Source organism: Caretta caretta, chromosome 3, assembly GCF_965140235.1.
Source record: "Caretta caretta isolate rCarCar2 chromosome 3, rCarCar1.hap1, whole genome shotgun sequence".
Classification (NCBI taxonomy): Eukaryota; Metazoa; Chordata; order Testudines; family Cheloniidae; genus Caretta; species Caretta caretta.
Window position 1 is genome coordinate 18,447,385 of NC_134208.1, and position 15,148 is coordinate 18,462,532.

The 15,148-nt window shown below is 44.4% G+C and overlaps 1 protein-coding gene and 1 long non-coding RNA gene across 2 annotated transcripts in view; one reads left to right on the forward strand and one right to left on the reverse strand.

The window, feature by feature from the left end:
* Positions 1–545, reverse strand: part of LOC125634634 (uncharacterized) — an 8,680-nt gene extending 8,135 nt beyond the window's left edge. The window contains exon 1 of the long non-coding RNA XR_007355979.2: positions 483–545. This is a non-coding gene — a long non-coding RNA (uncharacterized LOC125634634). The remainder of the gene's footprint in view (positions 1–482) is intronic.
* On the forward strand, positions 524–8,386 carry SF3B6 (splicing factor 3b subunit 6). Its single transcript, XM_048845661.2, has 4 exons — positions 524–683; positions 2,340–2,458; positions 5,769–5,907; positions 6,780–8,386. Exons 1-4 carry the CDS (start codon positions 654–656, stop codon positions 6,867–6,869), a joined length of 378 nt encoding a protein of 125 aa, XP_048701618.1. The 5' UTR covers positions 524–653; the 3' UTR covers positions 6,870–8,386.
* The last annotated feature ends 6,762 nt before the right edge of the window (positions 8,387–15,148 follow it).

Consider the following 15,148-nt stretch of genomic DNA (forward strand, 5'->3'; position numbering starts at 1 on the left):
ATCGTCCTACTTACAGAAAGCTTCAGCTGGGGCAGTTATTTACACCGTGTCTTATTCCATTCAAACACAACAGGCAGGAACAGAGGGGAAGTGAGGAGGGAGGCGGGTGGCAGGCGGGTGAGGTGGGGAGACGGGGCGCGGGGGGGGCGAGGACCAGGAGTGGGGCGGGGTACTGTGGAGAGAGAGGGGAGGGGCACAGGTGGGTCAGGTGTGGTGGGGGGAGGAGCCGGAGGGCGGAAGGGTGAGGGAGGGGCTATGGGGGGGGAGCGGGTAGAGGCCGGGGGAGGTCGAGTGGGGAGGGGCAACCGTGGGGGATGGAGGGGCAGGGAGAGGGGCCAGAGGCTCTAACGGCACCACCAGCCGAGAGGGACTGCGGGGAGCGGCACCCGTAAGAGGCAAATGAACGACCGCGCCCGGCACACCGGCGGCCAAAGTCACATGACCCTCGCCGTCATTTCCCCCCGCCCCTCCCCACCGCTAACCTGACTGGCTTCTTTCGTCCCCATCTGGTTGAGATGCGTCACTTCCGGCGCGCCCGCGCGCGGTGCAGGCTGGGATAGCACCGGGCCCGCCTGTCGGAGTGAGGAGGAGCGAGGCGGAGGCGCTCCCGCTGTTTCTCTGCGAGGCCAAGCCCCCCCGACCCGCCCGGCACCATGGCGATGCAAGCGGCCAAGCGCGCCAACGTGAGTCGTGCCGCCGCCGAGCGGGAAACGCGGCTGCCCCCAGCCCCGGGCGGCTCCGGCCGGCCCCGCCTGCCCCCCTCCCCGCGCCCGGCTGAGGCGCGCCCTCCGCGCGGGGAAGCGTCTCGCTGGCTTGTCCGGCGCCCAGACCGCCAGCCCCAGGGACCACGGGCTCACGCGGCGGTGGGGGTCGGGTGCGGGGCGTCCCGGCTGAGCCGGGCTGGGGGTCGGCTTGTTCCGCGCTCCGAGCAGGCCCCCAGGATCAGGCCCCGGCCGAGCTCCCGGAGGCGCGTTGTGGGGCAGCTGCGTGCACCGGGTCTGTGGCTCCCCCGTGTCGCGCTTCGCAGCCTCTGGTCCTGTGCCGCCAACGCACTTCACACCCGTGTCCTGGGGTTTGAGGGCAGAGGGGACCCTTAGGTGATCTAGTCCGACCTGCTTGTCACAGACCGTAGTATCTCGTCCCGTTACCCGCGTATTGTGTCATGGGACACTCCACTGAGAGAGCCAAATAATTACCTAGCTGAGAGGCGTTATTGCTCTGATGCATTGGCAGAGACTTTAAGTGGCTCATCAAAAGCCCCAAGGCAGAGCGTCAAGACTGGAAATTATGTACATATGGGAAGATCAGTGCAAGTGATCAAAGGGTTGAAAAATATCCTGTATAGTGATCAACTCAAGGAGCACAATCTGTTAAGCATAACAAAGACAAGGTTAAAGGTGACTTGAGCCACGGAGTGTAAACTCCCATAAGAGGAACAAATATTTGATAATAGGCTCTTCAGTGTTACAAGCAAAGGGAAATCAACTTTCCAACCACTGGTTCTTAAGCTAGCCAAATTCAGGGCTAGTCTACATTAGAAGTGATACATTGGCACAGCTGCACCGATAGAGCGTCTTCACCAGACACGCTGTCAACAGTAGAGAGATTTTCCATCTGCATAATTACTCCACCTCTGCAAGAGCCAGTAGCTATGTCCACAGGAGAGCGTTTCCCACCGACAATGCTGTCCACACCGGTGTTTAGGTTGATGTAACTTGCGTCACTCGGGGTGTAGGGGGAGGGTGACTTTTTCACACCCCCAAGCAACATCAATTATATAAACATAAGTGGTAGTGTAGACCTGCCCTCAGACTTGAAAAAAGGCATACGTTTTTAACAGAGAGGGTTCCAACACTGGAACAGTTTACCAAAGATTGTGGTGGCTTCTCCATCACTAGCAATTTTCAGATCAAGACTGGATGTTTTCCTAAAAGATATTCTGTAGTTCAAACAGGAATTACTTGGGGAAGTTCTGTGACCTGTGTTTTGCGGGAGGTCAGACTAGATGATCCTAGTGGTCCCTTCTGACCTTAGACTCTGTTCATTTACTTAGAGACCATAGGGTCTCAAACTAGTCTGTGGTCCACAAAGAGATGGCTGGTCACCAGGTACTACTCTCCTGGTTTCCAGCCACTAAATTGCATTACAATAGAGCTACAGATACCTCAAATTCTTTCCTAATGTTTTTCCATGCAAGCAAGTGCTGCAGTTGTTAGTGGATGTTGTGTGATCACAAAAGGGTCTGTGAGACCGAGGGTGTATGGTAACTGGGAGATATTTACATTTGATGCATTAATTCTGGAAGTGAGTATTCTAAATGTAACTGGTCTCTATTTTAGATTCGGCTGCCTCCTGAAGTCAATCGGATTTTATATATCAGAAACTTACCATACAAAATTACAGCTGAGGAAATGTATGATATTTTTGGAAAATATGGACCTATTCGGCAAATCAGAGTGTAAGTCTTTTAATTATAAAACGTAGCAGTAAGTATTGGGTACAATTGTAGGAAGTGTTCTAAATATCCATCAGTGTGAGCAGCAGGACATTTTCTGCAGAAATATGATGCCAAACTCCTCTGTTTTGACTTTAGCTGTAAGCATACTAGACCCTCTGGCAAGTGTACTCATAGCAGATAAAAGTTGAAAGGTAGGGGAAAACGATATTGGATTGTGCAATGGGAGGTGAAATAAACAATATGACTCTATTTCTCTCTACTAGACAAACCAGCAATCTAGTGAAGAACTCATATGTAGTGCATTTCATTTTTGTTAGTACTCAGTAAAAACATGTAATAAAAACATTCACTGAATATGATCTGCCATTTTTCCTAGTGGCTTTTGAACAAATTTGCTTCATAGTTTAAGTGTATCAAAGACAGAGGTCAATGTGAACAAAGTTCATGGCTAGTTTTCACTTTAAAATATTTAAAGAGTTATTTTGGAGAAAACAGACCCTTCTACCTAGTGGGAATTTACAATATTACAATAAATACTGTTGATCTAACAGTCTTGGCTTTGTGGAACTTTAAGGTTCTCTTTAAGTGAATCATAGAGCTGCCTTTGAAGTCAAACTGGAGGAGATATAAATATTGTAGTCTGTTCTCTCCATAAGATAGCACAGGCTAATCACTTAAAGAAGAGAATAGATGTGAAATGCATTGATGCAGTGTAAACTGTACTGAATTGGGAATGATAATTCCAATGGAGACTAAATAATATAAACTGACTGCAAAGAGTTACAAAGGGATCTCATAAAACTGGGTGACCAGACAACAAAATGGCAGATGAAATTCAGTGTTGATAAATGCTAAGTAATACATATTGGAAAACCATACCAACTATATGTACAAAATGATGGGGTCTGAATTAGCAGTTACCATTCAAGAAAGAAATCTTGGAGTCATCGTGGATAGTTCTCTGAAAACATCCACTCAGTGTGACAGCAGTAGTCAAAAAAAGCTAACAATGTTAAGAACCATTAGAAATAGGATAGATAATAAGACAGTAAATATCATAATGCCACTATATAAATCCATTATACACCTAGACCTTGAATGCTGCATGCAGGTCGCCCCATCTCAAAAAAATATATATATATATATATATATATATATTAAATTGGAAAAGCTGCAGAGAACACCAACCAAAATGATTAGGGATATGGAACAGCTTCTATATGAGGGGAAATTAAAAAGATTGGAAATGTTCAGGTTAGAAAAGAAATGACTAAGGGGGGATATGATAGAGGTCCATAAAATCATGAATCGTGTGGAGAAAGTGAATAAGGAAGTGTTAATTTACCTGTTCACATAACACATGAGCCAGGGGCCACCCAGTGAAATTAATAGGCAGCAGGTTTAAAACAAATATAAGGAAGTACTTCTTCACATAACACACAGTCAACCTGTGGAAATCATTGCCATGGGATACTATGAAGGCCAAAATATAACAGGGTTCAAAAAAGAACTAGATAAGTTCATGGAGGATAGGTCCATCAATGGCTGTTAGCCAAGGTGGTCAGGGATGTAACCCTATGCTCTGGGTGTGCCTAAACCTCTGACTGTTAAAGCTGGGACTGGATGACAAGGGACGTATCACTTGATAAATTGCCCTGTTCTGTTCTCTCCCTCTTAAGCATCTGGCACCAGCCACAATTGGAAGACAGGATACTGAGCTAGATGGATTATTGGTCTGACCCACTATGGCCATTCTTATGTTAACAGGACTTAGACAGATACATTGAATACTGAACAGCAAATTAGCTAGGCATAACATTCTCAACAGTCAGATTGCATAAATGGCAGGCCTCCTACTACATGCTGAAAATAGAGTTGATATACCTAGAAAACAGCATACAGTTCTAGCTATCTCAATACCAGAAAACTTGACATATTAAAAGAAATTTAGGAAAGATTAACAAAAATGGACTGAGTTGAATGAGTAGAAAAATTAAATTAGTAGCATGGCTAGACAAGCAAAATTTCCTACCCTTCTAACTTGTAGACAAGGAGAATTGTTTAAATCGAACAAAGGAAAGCTAGAGTGAATATAGTTATGAGTAAACTTCATTATCATTCAATCAGGGAAGACTATCCTGTGTCTGGTCAGCAACACAAATTCCTGTGCTGATGGATGTAAGATCTCCAATGAACACTTAAATACTAAGTGTCCCAGACCTTGCTTAATTTATCAGGTCCAACACGTCACAACATAAACTGGTCTAGCTGCTAGTTATTAGGATACTGAATATTCTTTTGAGATTAAAACATGAAGGTTTTTCCTTTATTTATGCTTAGTTATAAGTGAAGGATTTCATCTTGAAAGAAATGTCTGCAAAGCACTAATTGATTCATTGTGTATTAAGACCTGGTTTTGTTTAAATTCAATACAAATAAGATAACAGAAAGGGAACATTAAGCTCTGGTATCTACTGTCAGCACAGTTTTTGTGGTTGAGGCACTATTGTTCCAAAAGCTTAAGCTTTCGTGAGCTACACTCAAATAAATTGGTTAGTCTCTAAGGTGCCACAAGCACTCCTTTTTCTTTTTACGAATACAGACTAACACGGCTGCTACTCTGAAACCTATTGTTCCAATGTAGATTTCTTTGGGTATGTTTATGATGCAACTAGAAACCCGTGGCTGCCCTGTGTCAGATAATTCAGGCTCAGGGTAAGAGGCTGTTTAATTGTGGTGTAGACGTTTGGGATCGGGCTAGAACGTCTACACCACAATTAAACAGTCCCCTAGCCTGAGTCAGCTAACACGAGCTAGCTGTGGGTTTTTAATTGCAGCGTAGACATACTGTGTGTGTGATATGCCGAAATAGCTGTCCATTTGGGTTCTTGGTATCTTGAAGTGGTATAACAAACAATACTTCAGCTTTAAACGTTTTATTTGACATACAAGATTGAGCTCTTAAGCAATTTATTGATGTAACAGTTTTCAGGCTTCCCAAGAATGACACAGCCATAATGCATAGCAAGCACTTTCATAATCATTTTTAGAGAGGAGATGAATTGACCTTGGAATATAATACTATGCATGCTAGTTACTGCTGTCACACTTCACAAAATTAGAGCCAGAAATAAGCATAAATGAAGATTGCGATACATCCCTGGCTTTCCATACCAAAGTCTAAAAAAAGTCATTAGAAGTCTTGGTTTTTATTAAAGTTGTATTAGTTACCATAATCTGTGCTGTCACTGCTAATTGTTAGTGGATTCTTTTATATTTGTTTTAATATTAAAACAATCTTATGTTGCAGTGGAAACACTCCAGAGACTAGAGGAACAGCATATGTCGTTTATGAAGACATCTTTGATGCCAAGAATGCTTGTGATCATCTGTCAGGATTCAATGTGTGCAACAGATACCTCGTTGTCTTGTACTACAATGCAAACAGGGCAAGTACACTTGTTTTTCTAAAATAGCATACCACATATTTAATAGTTATCAATTTTTCATTCTAGTCTAAAATGAAAATTATTTGGATTTATTGCAGCTATTGATTTAAATATTCTAGAGAACAATGCTGAACTTGGAGAGGGATGGTCTATATGAGCTAACAGGGTTTTACTTTAACTTCTTTGATTCTTTTTTGTGCAAAGAACACTCTTATTGGACTGAACTGGGGGAAGCAAGGTGGGCTGTAAAGAGCAGATTGCAGCATTGCTTCCCACAGGCTTAGTTTTGGGGTCCCTGCCAAAGGAGACAAGATCTTGGTTAGAAGAAATGATCTCTGAGCTCTTGACATTGGTTCTCTGCCCAGTGACAAGCATATAGATTTCTAGGCCACACTTTCTTGGGGGCACTGTCCAGTATTGAATTATGCTGTACAGTGTAGTGACAAGAATTACTTTCACTTACCCTAAAATCATGATATTTTTCCATATCTTAATTGAAGACTATGGTAATTACATGTTAACTTGTGTTAATTGTAGTATTATCTCCTAATAAGTGTAACTAATGTGCCTTATTACAGTAGTTCTCAAACTTTTGTACTGGTGACCCCTTTTCAAATAGCAAGCCTCTGAGTGTGACTCCCCCTTATAAATTAAAAACTTTTTTATAGATTTAACACATTATAAATGCTGGATGCAAAGCGGGCTTTGGGGTGGAGGCTGACAGCTCGCGACCCCCCCATGTAATAACCTCGCCACCCCCTGAGGGGTCCCGACCCCCAGTTTGAGAACCCCTGCCTTATTAAAAACTCAGTAAGAGATGATAAATTGTAAAGAATATTCTTCTCTAATGTAGTTTGTTGATTTTGTTACAGGCATTCCAAAAGATGGACACAAAGAAGAAAGAAGAGCAGCTGAAACTTCTCAAGGAGAAATATGGAATAAACACAGATCCACCGAAATAAAGATGAGCTCTTTTGGAACGATTATTTTAACTCTTGCCACACTGTTTTCAGACTAAACCTCATAAGGACTGTTAATCAAGTTTTGATTATTTTCATTTGACCCTTTTACTGCTATGCCTCATGCATAGACTATTCATTTTGAAGCTTTGATATTTTAAGTTTGCAATTTACTAAATAAATGTAGTTCACTTTTGGATTTGGTCTAAATTACTTAAATTTTAGTAATTCCATCAAGTGAACACGCTTTCTCCTGGATATCAAGGAGACCACGTCATTGCTGCATAACCGTAGTGTCTGTTTCCAGTATTATGACCAAGTTTTTGATTCAGTCCTGGTGAAATTCCTCACCCTAGATGGCTTGCACTAGACTCTGCACCACTTAGCTTCCATTAGTTAGGGTAAGTGGCCTTGTGTGGACTCTCTACATAAGAGTGAGTTTCATCCCATATATGTATAAAAATCAGGCACCATGAATAAATGGGGGAAAACCACAATTTTTGTATAGAAAAGGGTCTAGTATGTTTTGACACTTATCAAACATTTGTGCTATTGTATCTAAGTTACTATTTTTCTCCCTATGGGAATGTTTGAATCAACCTATCCTTTTTGTTACAGGGAACTTGTTTGTTATAAGGCTGTTTCTTATATTAAACAAAAATTTCTCTGTCCTGTGTAGCTCTTCCCTGAGACTGGTGGCAGTAAATGGAGGTCTGGATTACATGGTCATAAACGTGAATTGCCCCTAAATATATCCAACTGTCTAATAGATGGTTTTCTAAGAAGTCATCTTGATGCCAGTGACTGGCTAAAAGAGGGTGGGGGTTGGAAAGCTGATGTGCTATATTGAAACAGCAATTTTGCCGTGACAGTGAATGACTGCAGGGTTACTCCAGGCTTAGTTGAGTGAAGACCCAAGGGTCAAATTCTGCCTCTGTTACACCTTTGTGGCTTGCATTGAAATAAGTGGGAGAAGCACTCATGAGTTCAGAGGCAAAATTTTCCTCATTTGCATTAGCTATTTCAGCAACCAGCTGAGACCCAAGACAAATCAATTTAGGAGATATTGTTGACCATTTCAATTATAAGTACTTGTAATGAGAGCTTTTCATTTCTCTTGTAATTATTTAGATTAATGTTACACTCAATCTGGTCTGCGGGGGCGGGGGGAAGGGAAGAGTGTTAATAAACAACTTGAGACTGTTTTGGCTTATAGATGCTGATATGCTTAAAGACATGTTTTGCCAAATGTGAATGTTAATGTAAAATAAACAAAGATCCTTTGAGATGGTGAATGCCCGTAAATGAGTATTTAAACTTAAAATTTACTAGCCAGTGCTCAGAATTTGCTTACTTGCTCTTAGCTTGATTGATGAGGGAATAAAACTAACATTTGTGTACCCAAAAGTTGCTTGTGTACAAGTTTTGCAAGCCTTGCTATATGCCATGTTAATTTACCGATAACGTCTTTTCTCTTTCAAATGTTAAATTAAAAGATTAAATGATGAGTATAAACATAATCAGACTAATGATTAAAATTTGGGTAAGATCTTACATAGCGCCCATCATGATGGTATCTGTATGCCTACCTCCCATACGACCTTAAATGTTGACATGTTTGTGTAATTGTGTATGTTATGTATATACACACACATAAATACACCTACTTCAGTGCTCAGGTAAGGAGCTAGATTGACAGAACTGGTCTCCAACGTTGACCTGCTGAGTCACAGAACAGCCGTCCATAGAGTAGGTTTTTTGCCAGGCCCATTCAGTCTTTGATGCTTCTGCTTTGATTACCGCAAAGGGTGCCAGTTATGATACTTTGATGTGATAACTTAACTACCAGATGAATTGCACATAGGCCATTGGAGCAGTGATCAGATAGTAATTTCTGTCATACCTTGCCAGAATTTGAGCCACCCGTGCAGAGTTGAAAGACTGTCTCCTATTTCTAATTCCTTGATCTATAGGAGAGTCTGACACAGCTCCTCTGCCCGTACTTCTGGGGCCTCAGACTAGACTTTCTTTGTGGCTCTGTCTCTAGCTAAAGCAGGGTGAGGAACATGTTAAATAGATGTGTTGGCAGAAAGATCTCTTCCTTATAGTCGGATCCCCCTCCCACCCCCCGCACCTGTCTGGCCCTCTCCCCATTCAAAATTAGGCCATTTATTTACGACTGTGGTACCTGTAGGCTCAATAAAGGGTCCCCTGTGCTAGATATGACACAAATTAATAAATGGATGCATTCCCTGCCCCAGATAATTCAGTCTAGGATTATGACTAGATACCCCAGCGGAATAAATAAAGAAGGAAGGTTGGAGACAAAATAAAAGCAAAGATGGGTATGTTTGCATGATCTCAGTGGTCACACTAGTCACAGGTGGCTACTAGCCTAATTAGCTGTGACAATGTATGCAAATACATTTTTATTGTTGCGTTGGCCAGCTATTGTCTTTCCTACCCTGTGTCTTCCTGCTCTTTCCTCCCCATCACAGCCACATGCACCAAAGCTCTGCACACTTAATGTGTTCAGTGTTAACTAATTCTGTCCTAAATCCACTCAAAGGCCAGCAGTCTTCATCAAGCCCAACAGATTAAAATAAATTGGGTTCCTAGGCCAACTTCTCTTGCGATTTTTAGAAGATGTTTCAGAAGTGAGTTTCTCTTCTTCCCCCAACCTCAATATCTTGGCTGATTTACCTTAAACTTTCCAAGGAAATCCTATGCTGTTGCTGGGTGAAATTTCAGATGGAGTAATTTAGGGTGAAATTGGGTTGATAGTAGAGCCAAATGTATCACCTTTAGCTATCCTCAAGCTTCAAGGAAAATTGCACAATGAGGACCTAGATAAGGTGCCGAGTGTCCCCAGCCTTTTTGGCTGTAAGGTGCTGAAGGCACCCAGCACCGTGCTGGATTGTGCCCTTACTAATTTAGTGAAGTATTGGCATTTAGATCCACTTCATCTTTCAGTTTTGCTTATTTTGAATAGTAAGCAAATATCACATTTCGTCTGTTAATAAGAATTCTTTTGCTTGCATTGCAGAGTCTGATTTTGATGAAAGCTTGGTGGTGGTGAAGAAATTTACAGCAATTCTGTAGGGTAATAAGATGAATAAAAATTCTTTCAGTGAACTTAAAGACCAGCAGCTTTTTGATTTCTATGAAAGCTTTGCTGCTGCCTTTCATTAAATATTCCATTTCATACTACTTCTTCTAGTGCCTGTTCAGGGTTTTTCAATGTCCCTGTACATGTAAAAATGAAATCATTTGTACTTGCAAGACAGAGGGAATGGAAATCAAATGCCCGGAGGATTATTTTGATGAGGTCTGCTCAAGATTTTGTTTGAAATGTAATATCAAAGGACAGGGAAATGAGTTCAGTTATAGGAATAGCAGAGGGGGTAACTCAAGGCAGGTGTTACCAGCCTTGCAGTCTACAGTTGTTTTATCTGTGCATTTCCTTTCTGCTTAATTTTCAAGAAGTAGGACATGAAATTATGCCTGCAAGGTTGTTTTTCCATCTATAAAGTGATTAGAAATAAGTAATATAAGAGCATATCTGATTACACAGGCAACTGTGGTATGTCTTTCCAATCCATTATATAGTGGTAATAATTGTGTGCTGTGTTGATAAATGACACAATTAAATAAATTAACACATTTTGCAGTTGAATAAAGAGCCACCAGGCAAAGATTAGAATGCTGGATTACATTTTGTTAAAGACTTAATTTCCCTAAGTATCCCAAAGTATAGCTAGTCTTACCTTCAGATACTTTTTTAATCAAATTTGTTATGGAAAAAGAAGTGTGCTTCCACTAAAGGGAGAAAGGGTGGCGCGTGAGAGAGCTTCCTCAACCAGCTGTAACGAGCAATCTAAGGAAGTTCTTTGAAGACTTGATAGTGGAAGGTGCTGAACCGCCTCCGCTCTTATTGATGTCAGTAGGAAGTGCAGGTCTGAGGAGCTGCCTGGTGAGGTTGAGAGAATATATTCAGGTCATAAAGCCTGACAGGCAGTTTTGCTAGTTTTTTTTATCTGTTAAAAGCTGGAAGGTGCTAGGTCATGGATTCACAGAAGGGCTTAGGTATTGTGACACCTGGAAAATGACTGGAACAACAATGGGATCCACAAAGCCTGAGTTAGGTGCCTAGCTCCCTATACAATGACAAGAGAGTGCTACGCATCCAAGAATGGGATCCACAAGAGGTAGATTGGCTAGTTTAGGCAGCTTCCTTTCTAGCAATGGGAGATGCTGGGGGGGGGGGCTAAGCCCTGTCCCCTTATGGAGATAAGCACCTAAAACTGGGCCAGAGGGAGGCACCTACCTCTATTGGTGGTCGATAGTTGGGAACCCTCTCCTGGAGTAAGGTGGCTGAGTGATGGGCGTGCAGGGTGGTTGCCTGGGCTCCAACTTCCAGGGGGCACTGCTGTGCCACTAAGTTGAGTGTTTTTTGGCTCAGCCATATGTATGTAGGGTGGCTGGGGGAGGGTGGGGGGGAAGGGGCATTGGAAATGTTTTCTACTCTGGTGGGCCTATGCTGCTCTTGCAACAAATGCCTGGGGAGAAGGAGGAGGAGCCTCTTTTATACTGTTTAGTCCAGCAGCTGGGAGACCCAGATTCTATTTCCCCTCTCTGCCTGATGGGGAAAAGGGATTTGAATGGGGTCTTCTACCTCTTAGGATAGGTGCCCTAACCCCTGGCCATGATGTATTCTGAGGGGGTGGGAGGAGGCTCCCTCGCTTTCTCCTGTCAAAGCTGTTCCAAAGTAATGAAATAGTCATAGAGGTGCCATGGCTCAGCCCTGGCACAAATTAAGCACTGACTAAACTATTATTCCGGTATCCAGGCTTCCTTAGAAGTATGACATCAGGTAAAGTAATCCTAACAAACAAAAACAGCCTTGGAGCAGGGGGCCAGGCTAGACTAGACTGGCACTCCCCCATGAATGTTCTAACCACCAGGCCATAGACATTCTCGCATCCGCTCTCTGGCCCAATGACTAGGTAAGTATTTATCCACAGTGGACCAGCTTCTGCAGGAGAGACAGAGAGAATCCCCACATCAGAATACTCCATAGCTCAGTGGTTACAGCACTCTCCTGGCAGACGCCCAGTTCAAATCCTTTCTCCCCAGCAGGCGTGGGACGGGGTTTGAACCGGGGTCTCCAACACCCCACGCGAGTGCTCTAATACCAGGGCTAACAGGTACTACCACCACATTTCAAGATGAACTGGCTCATTAACACTCCTACAGTCAGAGAGGAGAGTGTTAGTGGGTTATAGATGGTTGTAATAAACCATAAATCCAGGGTCGCTATTTAGTCCATGATTTTTAGAGACACTAATATCACCCCCCTCCAGCTGCCTTTCCCATCTCCCCCCCCATTCCCTTCCTTTCCTCCCTGTGACTGAAGAGGTGTTAATGGGCTACTTCACCTTGCATGGTCCCTGGAAATACGTATTTACTGTTCCACCTTGTATTTAGCAGTGACACACTGAGGGCAGGTCTACACTTAAAACACTGCATCAGCCACTCTAGCACTACAATGAAGAGCTCTCCCATCGGCTTAGTTAATCTACCTCCTTGAGAGACGGTTGCTATGTTGGCGGGAGAAGCTCCCCACTGACATAGTGCTGGCTATACCAGTGCTTAAGTCAGTATAACATCGCGCAGGGTTGTGGATTATTCACAGTCCTGAGCAACGTAGTTCTACCGAAGTAATTGTAGTGTACACCAGGGCTGAGTAAGTTTCCCAGAATTGGTTAGTCTCTAAGGTGCCACAAGTACTCCTTTTCTTTTTGCGAATACAGACTAACACGGCTGTTACTCTGAAACCTTTCCCAGACCTGAATTAGAGCTCTGTGTAAGCTCAAAAGCTTCTCTCTCTCTCACTAGTAGAAGCTGGTCCAATAGAAGATATTACCTCACTCACCGTGCTTCTCTAATATGCTGGGACGACATGGCTACGACAACATTGCATACACCAAAGGAAGTTTATACTGAGTTATGTTCTCTCCTAGCTTAGAAGTCAATGGTGGCTGTCATCAAGATTTCTGAGCACTTTCAATGTGCTCAGTGATGTCACAAACTTATACAGTGCCGTCTCACCTTCTGCAAGGAGCCTATATTGTCAATAGGATCCTTTGTCCCCTCATCCTCCTCTCTGGTCTTGGCTGTTGAGGTCAAGTTAGGTTGGTTTTGCTTCTTTACAGCTGGTTTTGTCTGATCAGTGTCCAGGCTTGTCTGCGGGGTACTACTTGTTGCTGAAGATCCACCTGTTCCTGGAGATCAGGAACAAGTGGATCTTACTCCCCAGGATTTTTCTTTTTGTTTCAGGAATACTTTTCTGCTTAACTGTCTTTCACTAGACTCAGTGCTAAATTTGTAATGGAAGAGGTGCCAGAAGCCCTGGCACAAATGAAGCACTGGTTGGATGTCTGGAGAGTGGCAGCTGCTGGCCGGCAGCGCAGAGGTGCCAGGGCTATGAAGTGCCAAGCCTAGAGGTGCTAAACTAATATACCATTATCCTTAGAAGTATGGCATCAGGTAACGCATTGCTACCTGCTGGCTATTAATTATGGACACGGGTCTTCTTCACCTCTGAAAATCAGAGACAAGGTGTCTTAGCCCTTGTCTACACTACCCAGTTTTAATGGCAAAAGCAGCTTTTGCCGACAAAATAGTGGATGTATACACACTACAATGTTACTTCCGTTGGCAAAACTCTCCTGTTTTGCCGACAAAACAAAACCACCCAGACGAGAGTCTATTCGACATTGGTGAGGCCTCATCTGGAGTACTGTGTCCAGTTTTGGGCCCCACACTTCAAGAAGGATGTGGATAAATTGGAGAGAGTCCAGCGAAGGGCAACAAAAATGATTAGGGGACTGGAACACATGAGTTATGAGGAGAGGCTGAGGGAGCTGGGATTGTTTAGCCTGCAGAAGAGAAGAATGAGGGGGGATTTGATAGCTGCTTTCAACTACCTGAAAGGGGGTTCCAAAGAGGATGGCTCTAGACTGTTCTCAATTGTAGCAGATGAAAGAACGAGGAGCAATGGTCTCAAGTTGCAATGGGGGAGGTTTAGATTGGATATTAGGAAAAACTTTTTCACTAAGAGGGTGGTGAAACACTGGAATGCGTTACCTAGGGAGGTGGTAGAATCTCCTTCCTTAGAGGTTTTTAAGGTCAGGCTTGACAAAGCCCTGGCTGGGATGATTTAACTGGGAATTGGTCCTGCTTTGAGCAGGGGGTTGGACTAGATGACCTTCTGGGGTCCCTTCCAACCCTGATATTCTATGAGAGCCATAAAGCTTTTTGGGAAAAGTTAAAGTGACAAAGCGACAGCGTAGAAACTGCCATTCGTTATGTCACCATAACGGGCCTCCCCCAGTATCCCACAATGCCTGTTGTGACTGCTCTGCTCAGTGTTTTGACCTCTGCAGCCTGCATACAACTACACGGGCATGTGCCCCTCCACTTTCAAAGCTATGGAAAATTCTGACAGCTGAGCATGCCACTCCGCTCTGACAGCAAAGGGCAAATCATTAATGTGGAATCCTGCTCTCTCTGGTGCTAGGAACACAGCGGAAAGGCAGGCTGCTGTGGGAGGTGCGGGACTGCTGTGCTGTGCCGCGCCAGGAAGGGAAGCGGGGGGTGATGTGTGTGGGGGTGTCTCCCTCTCCCTGCCTCAGGACTGGTTGCTTCCTGCTGCTGTCTGAACTTAAAGAGACAGCATGCTGACATTATGGTGCCAGGTGTCCGGTTTCCGACTGTCGCAAAGGGACCCTGGCGGCTCTGGTCGGCACCACCCACCAGGCTGTTAAAAGTCTGGTCAGTGGCGCAGCAGGGCTAAGGCAGGCTCCCTGCCTACCTTAGCTCCGTGTGGCTCCCGGAAGCGGCTGCCGGGTCCTTGCAGCCCCAAGGCACATGGGTGGCCAAGGAGGCTCTGTGTGCTGCCCCCATTCCTAGTGCAAGCTCCACAGCTCCCATTGGCTGGGAACCGCAACCAATGGGAGCTGCGGGGGCGATGCCTGCAGGTGCGAGGGCAGTGCACAGAGCTTCCCTGGCTGCCCATGTGCCTTGGGGCTGCAGGGCCTTGGCGGCCACTTCCTGGGAGCCGTGGTAAGTGCAGCCGGGACCCCAAATCCCCTCCCACACCCCAACAACCTACCCCAGCCTGGAGTCCTCTCCTGCACCCCAACTTCCTCCCGGAGCCTGCACACCCTCCACACCCTGCCAGAGCCCCTTACTGCACCCCAAACCCCTCATCCCCGGCC

Coding starts and splice junctions, on each gene's coding strand:
- SF3B6 (XM_048845661.2), top strand. CDS start 654: ATGGCGATGCAAGCGGCCAAGCGCGCCAAC. Junction 684..2,339: donor AAGCGGCCAAGCGCGCCAAC/GTGAGTCGTGCC, acceptor TCTCTATTTTAG/ATTCGGCTGCCTCCTGAAGT. Junction 2,459..5,768: donor CCTATTCGGCAAATCAGAGT/GTAAGTCTTTTA, acceptor CTTATGTTGCAG/TGGAAACACTCCAGAGACTA.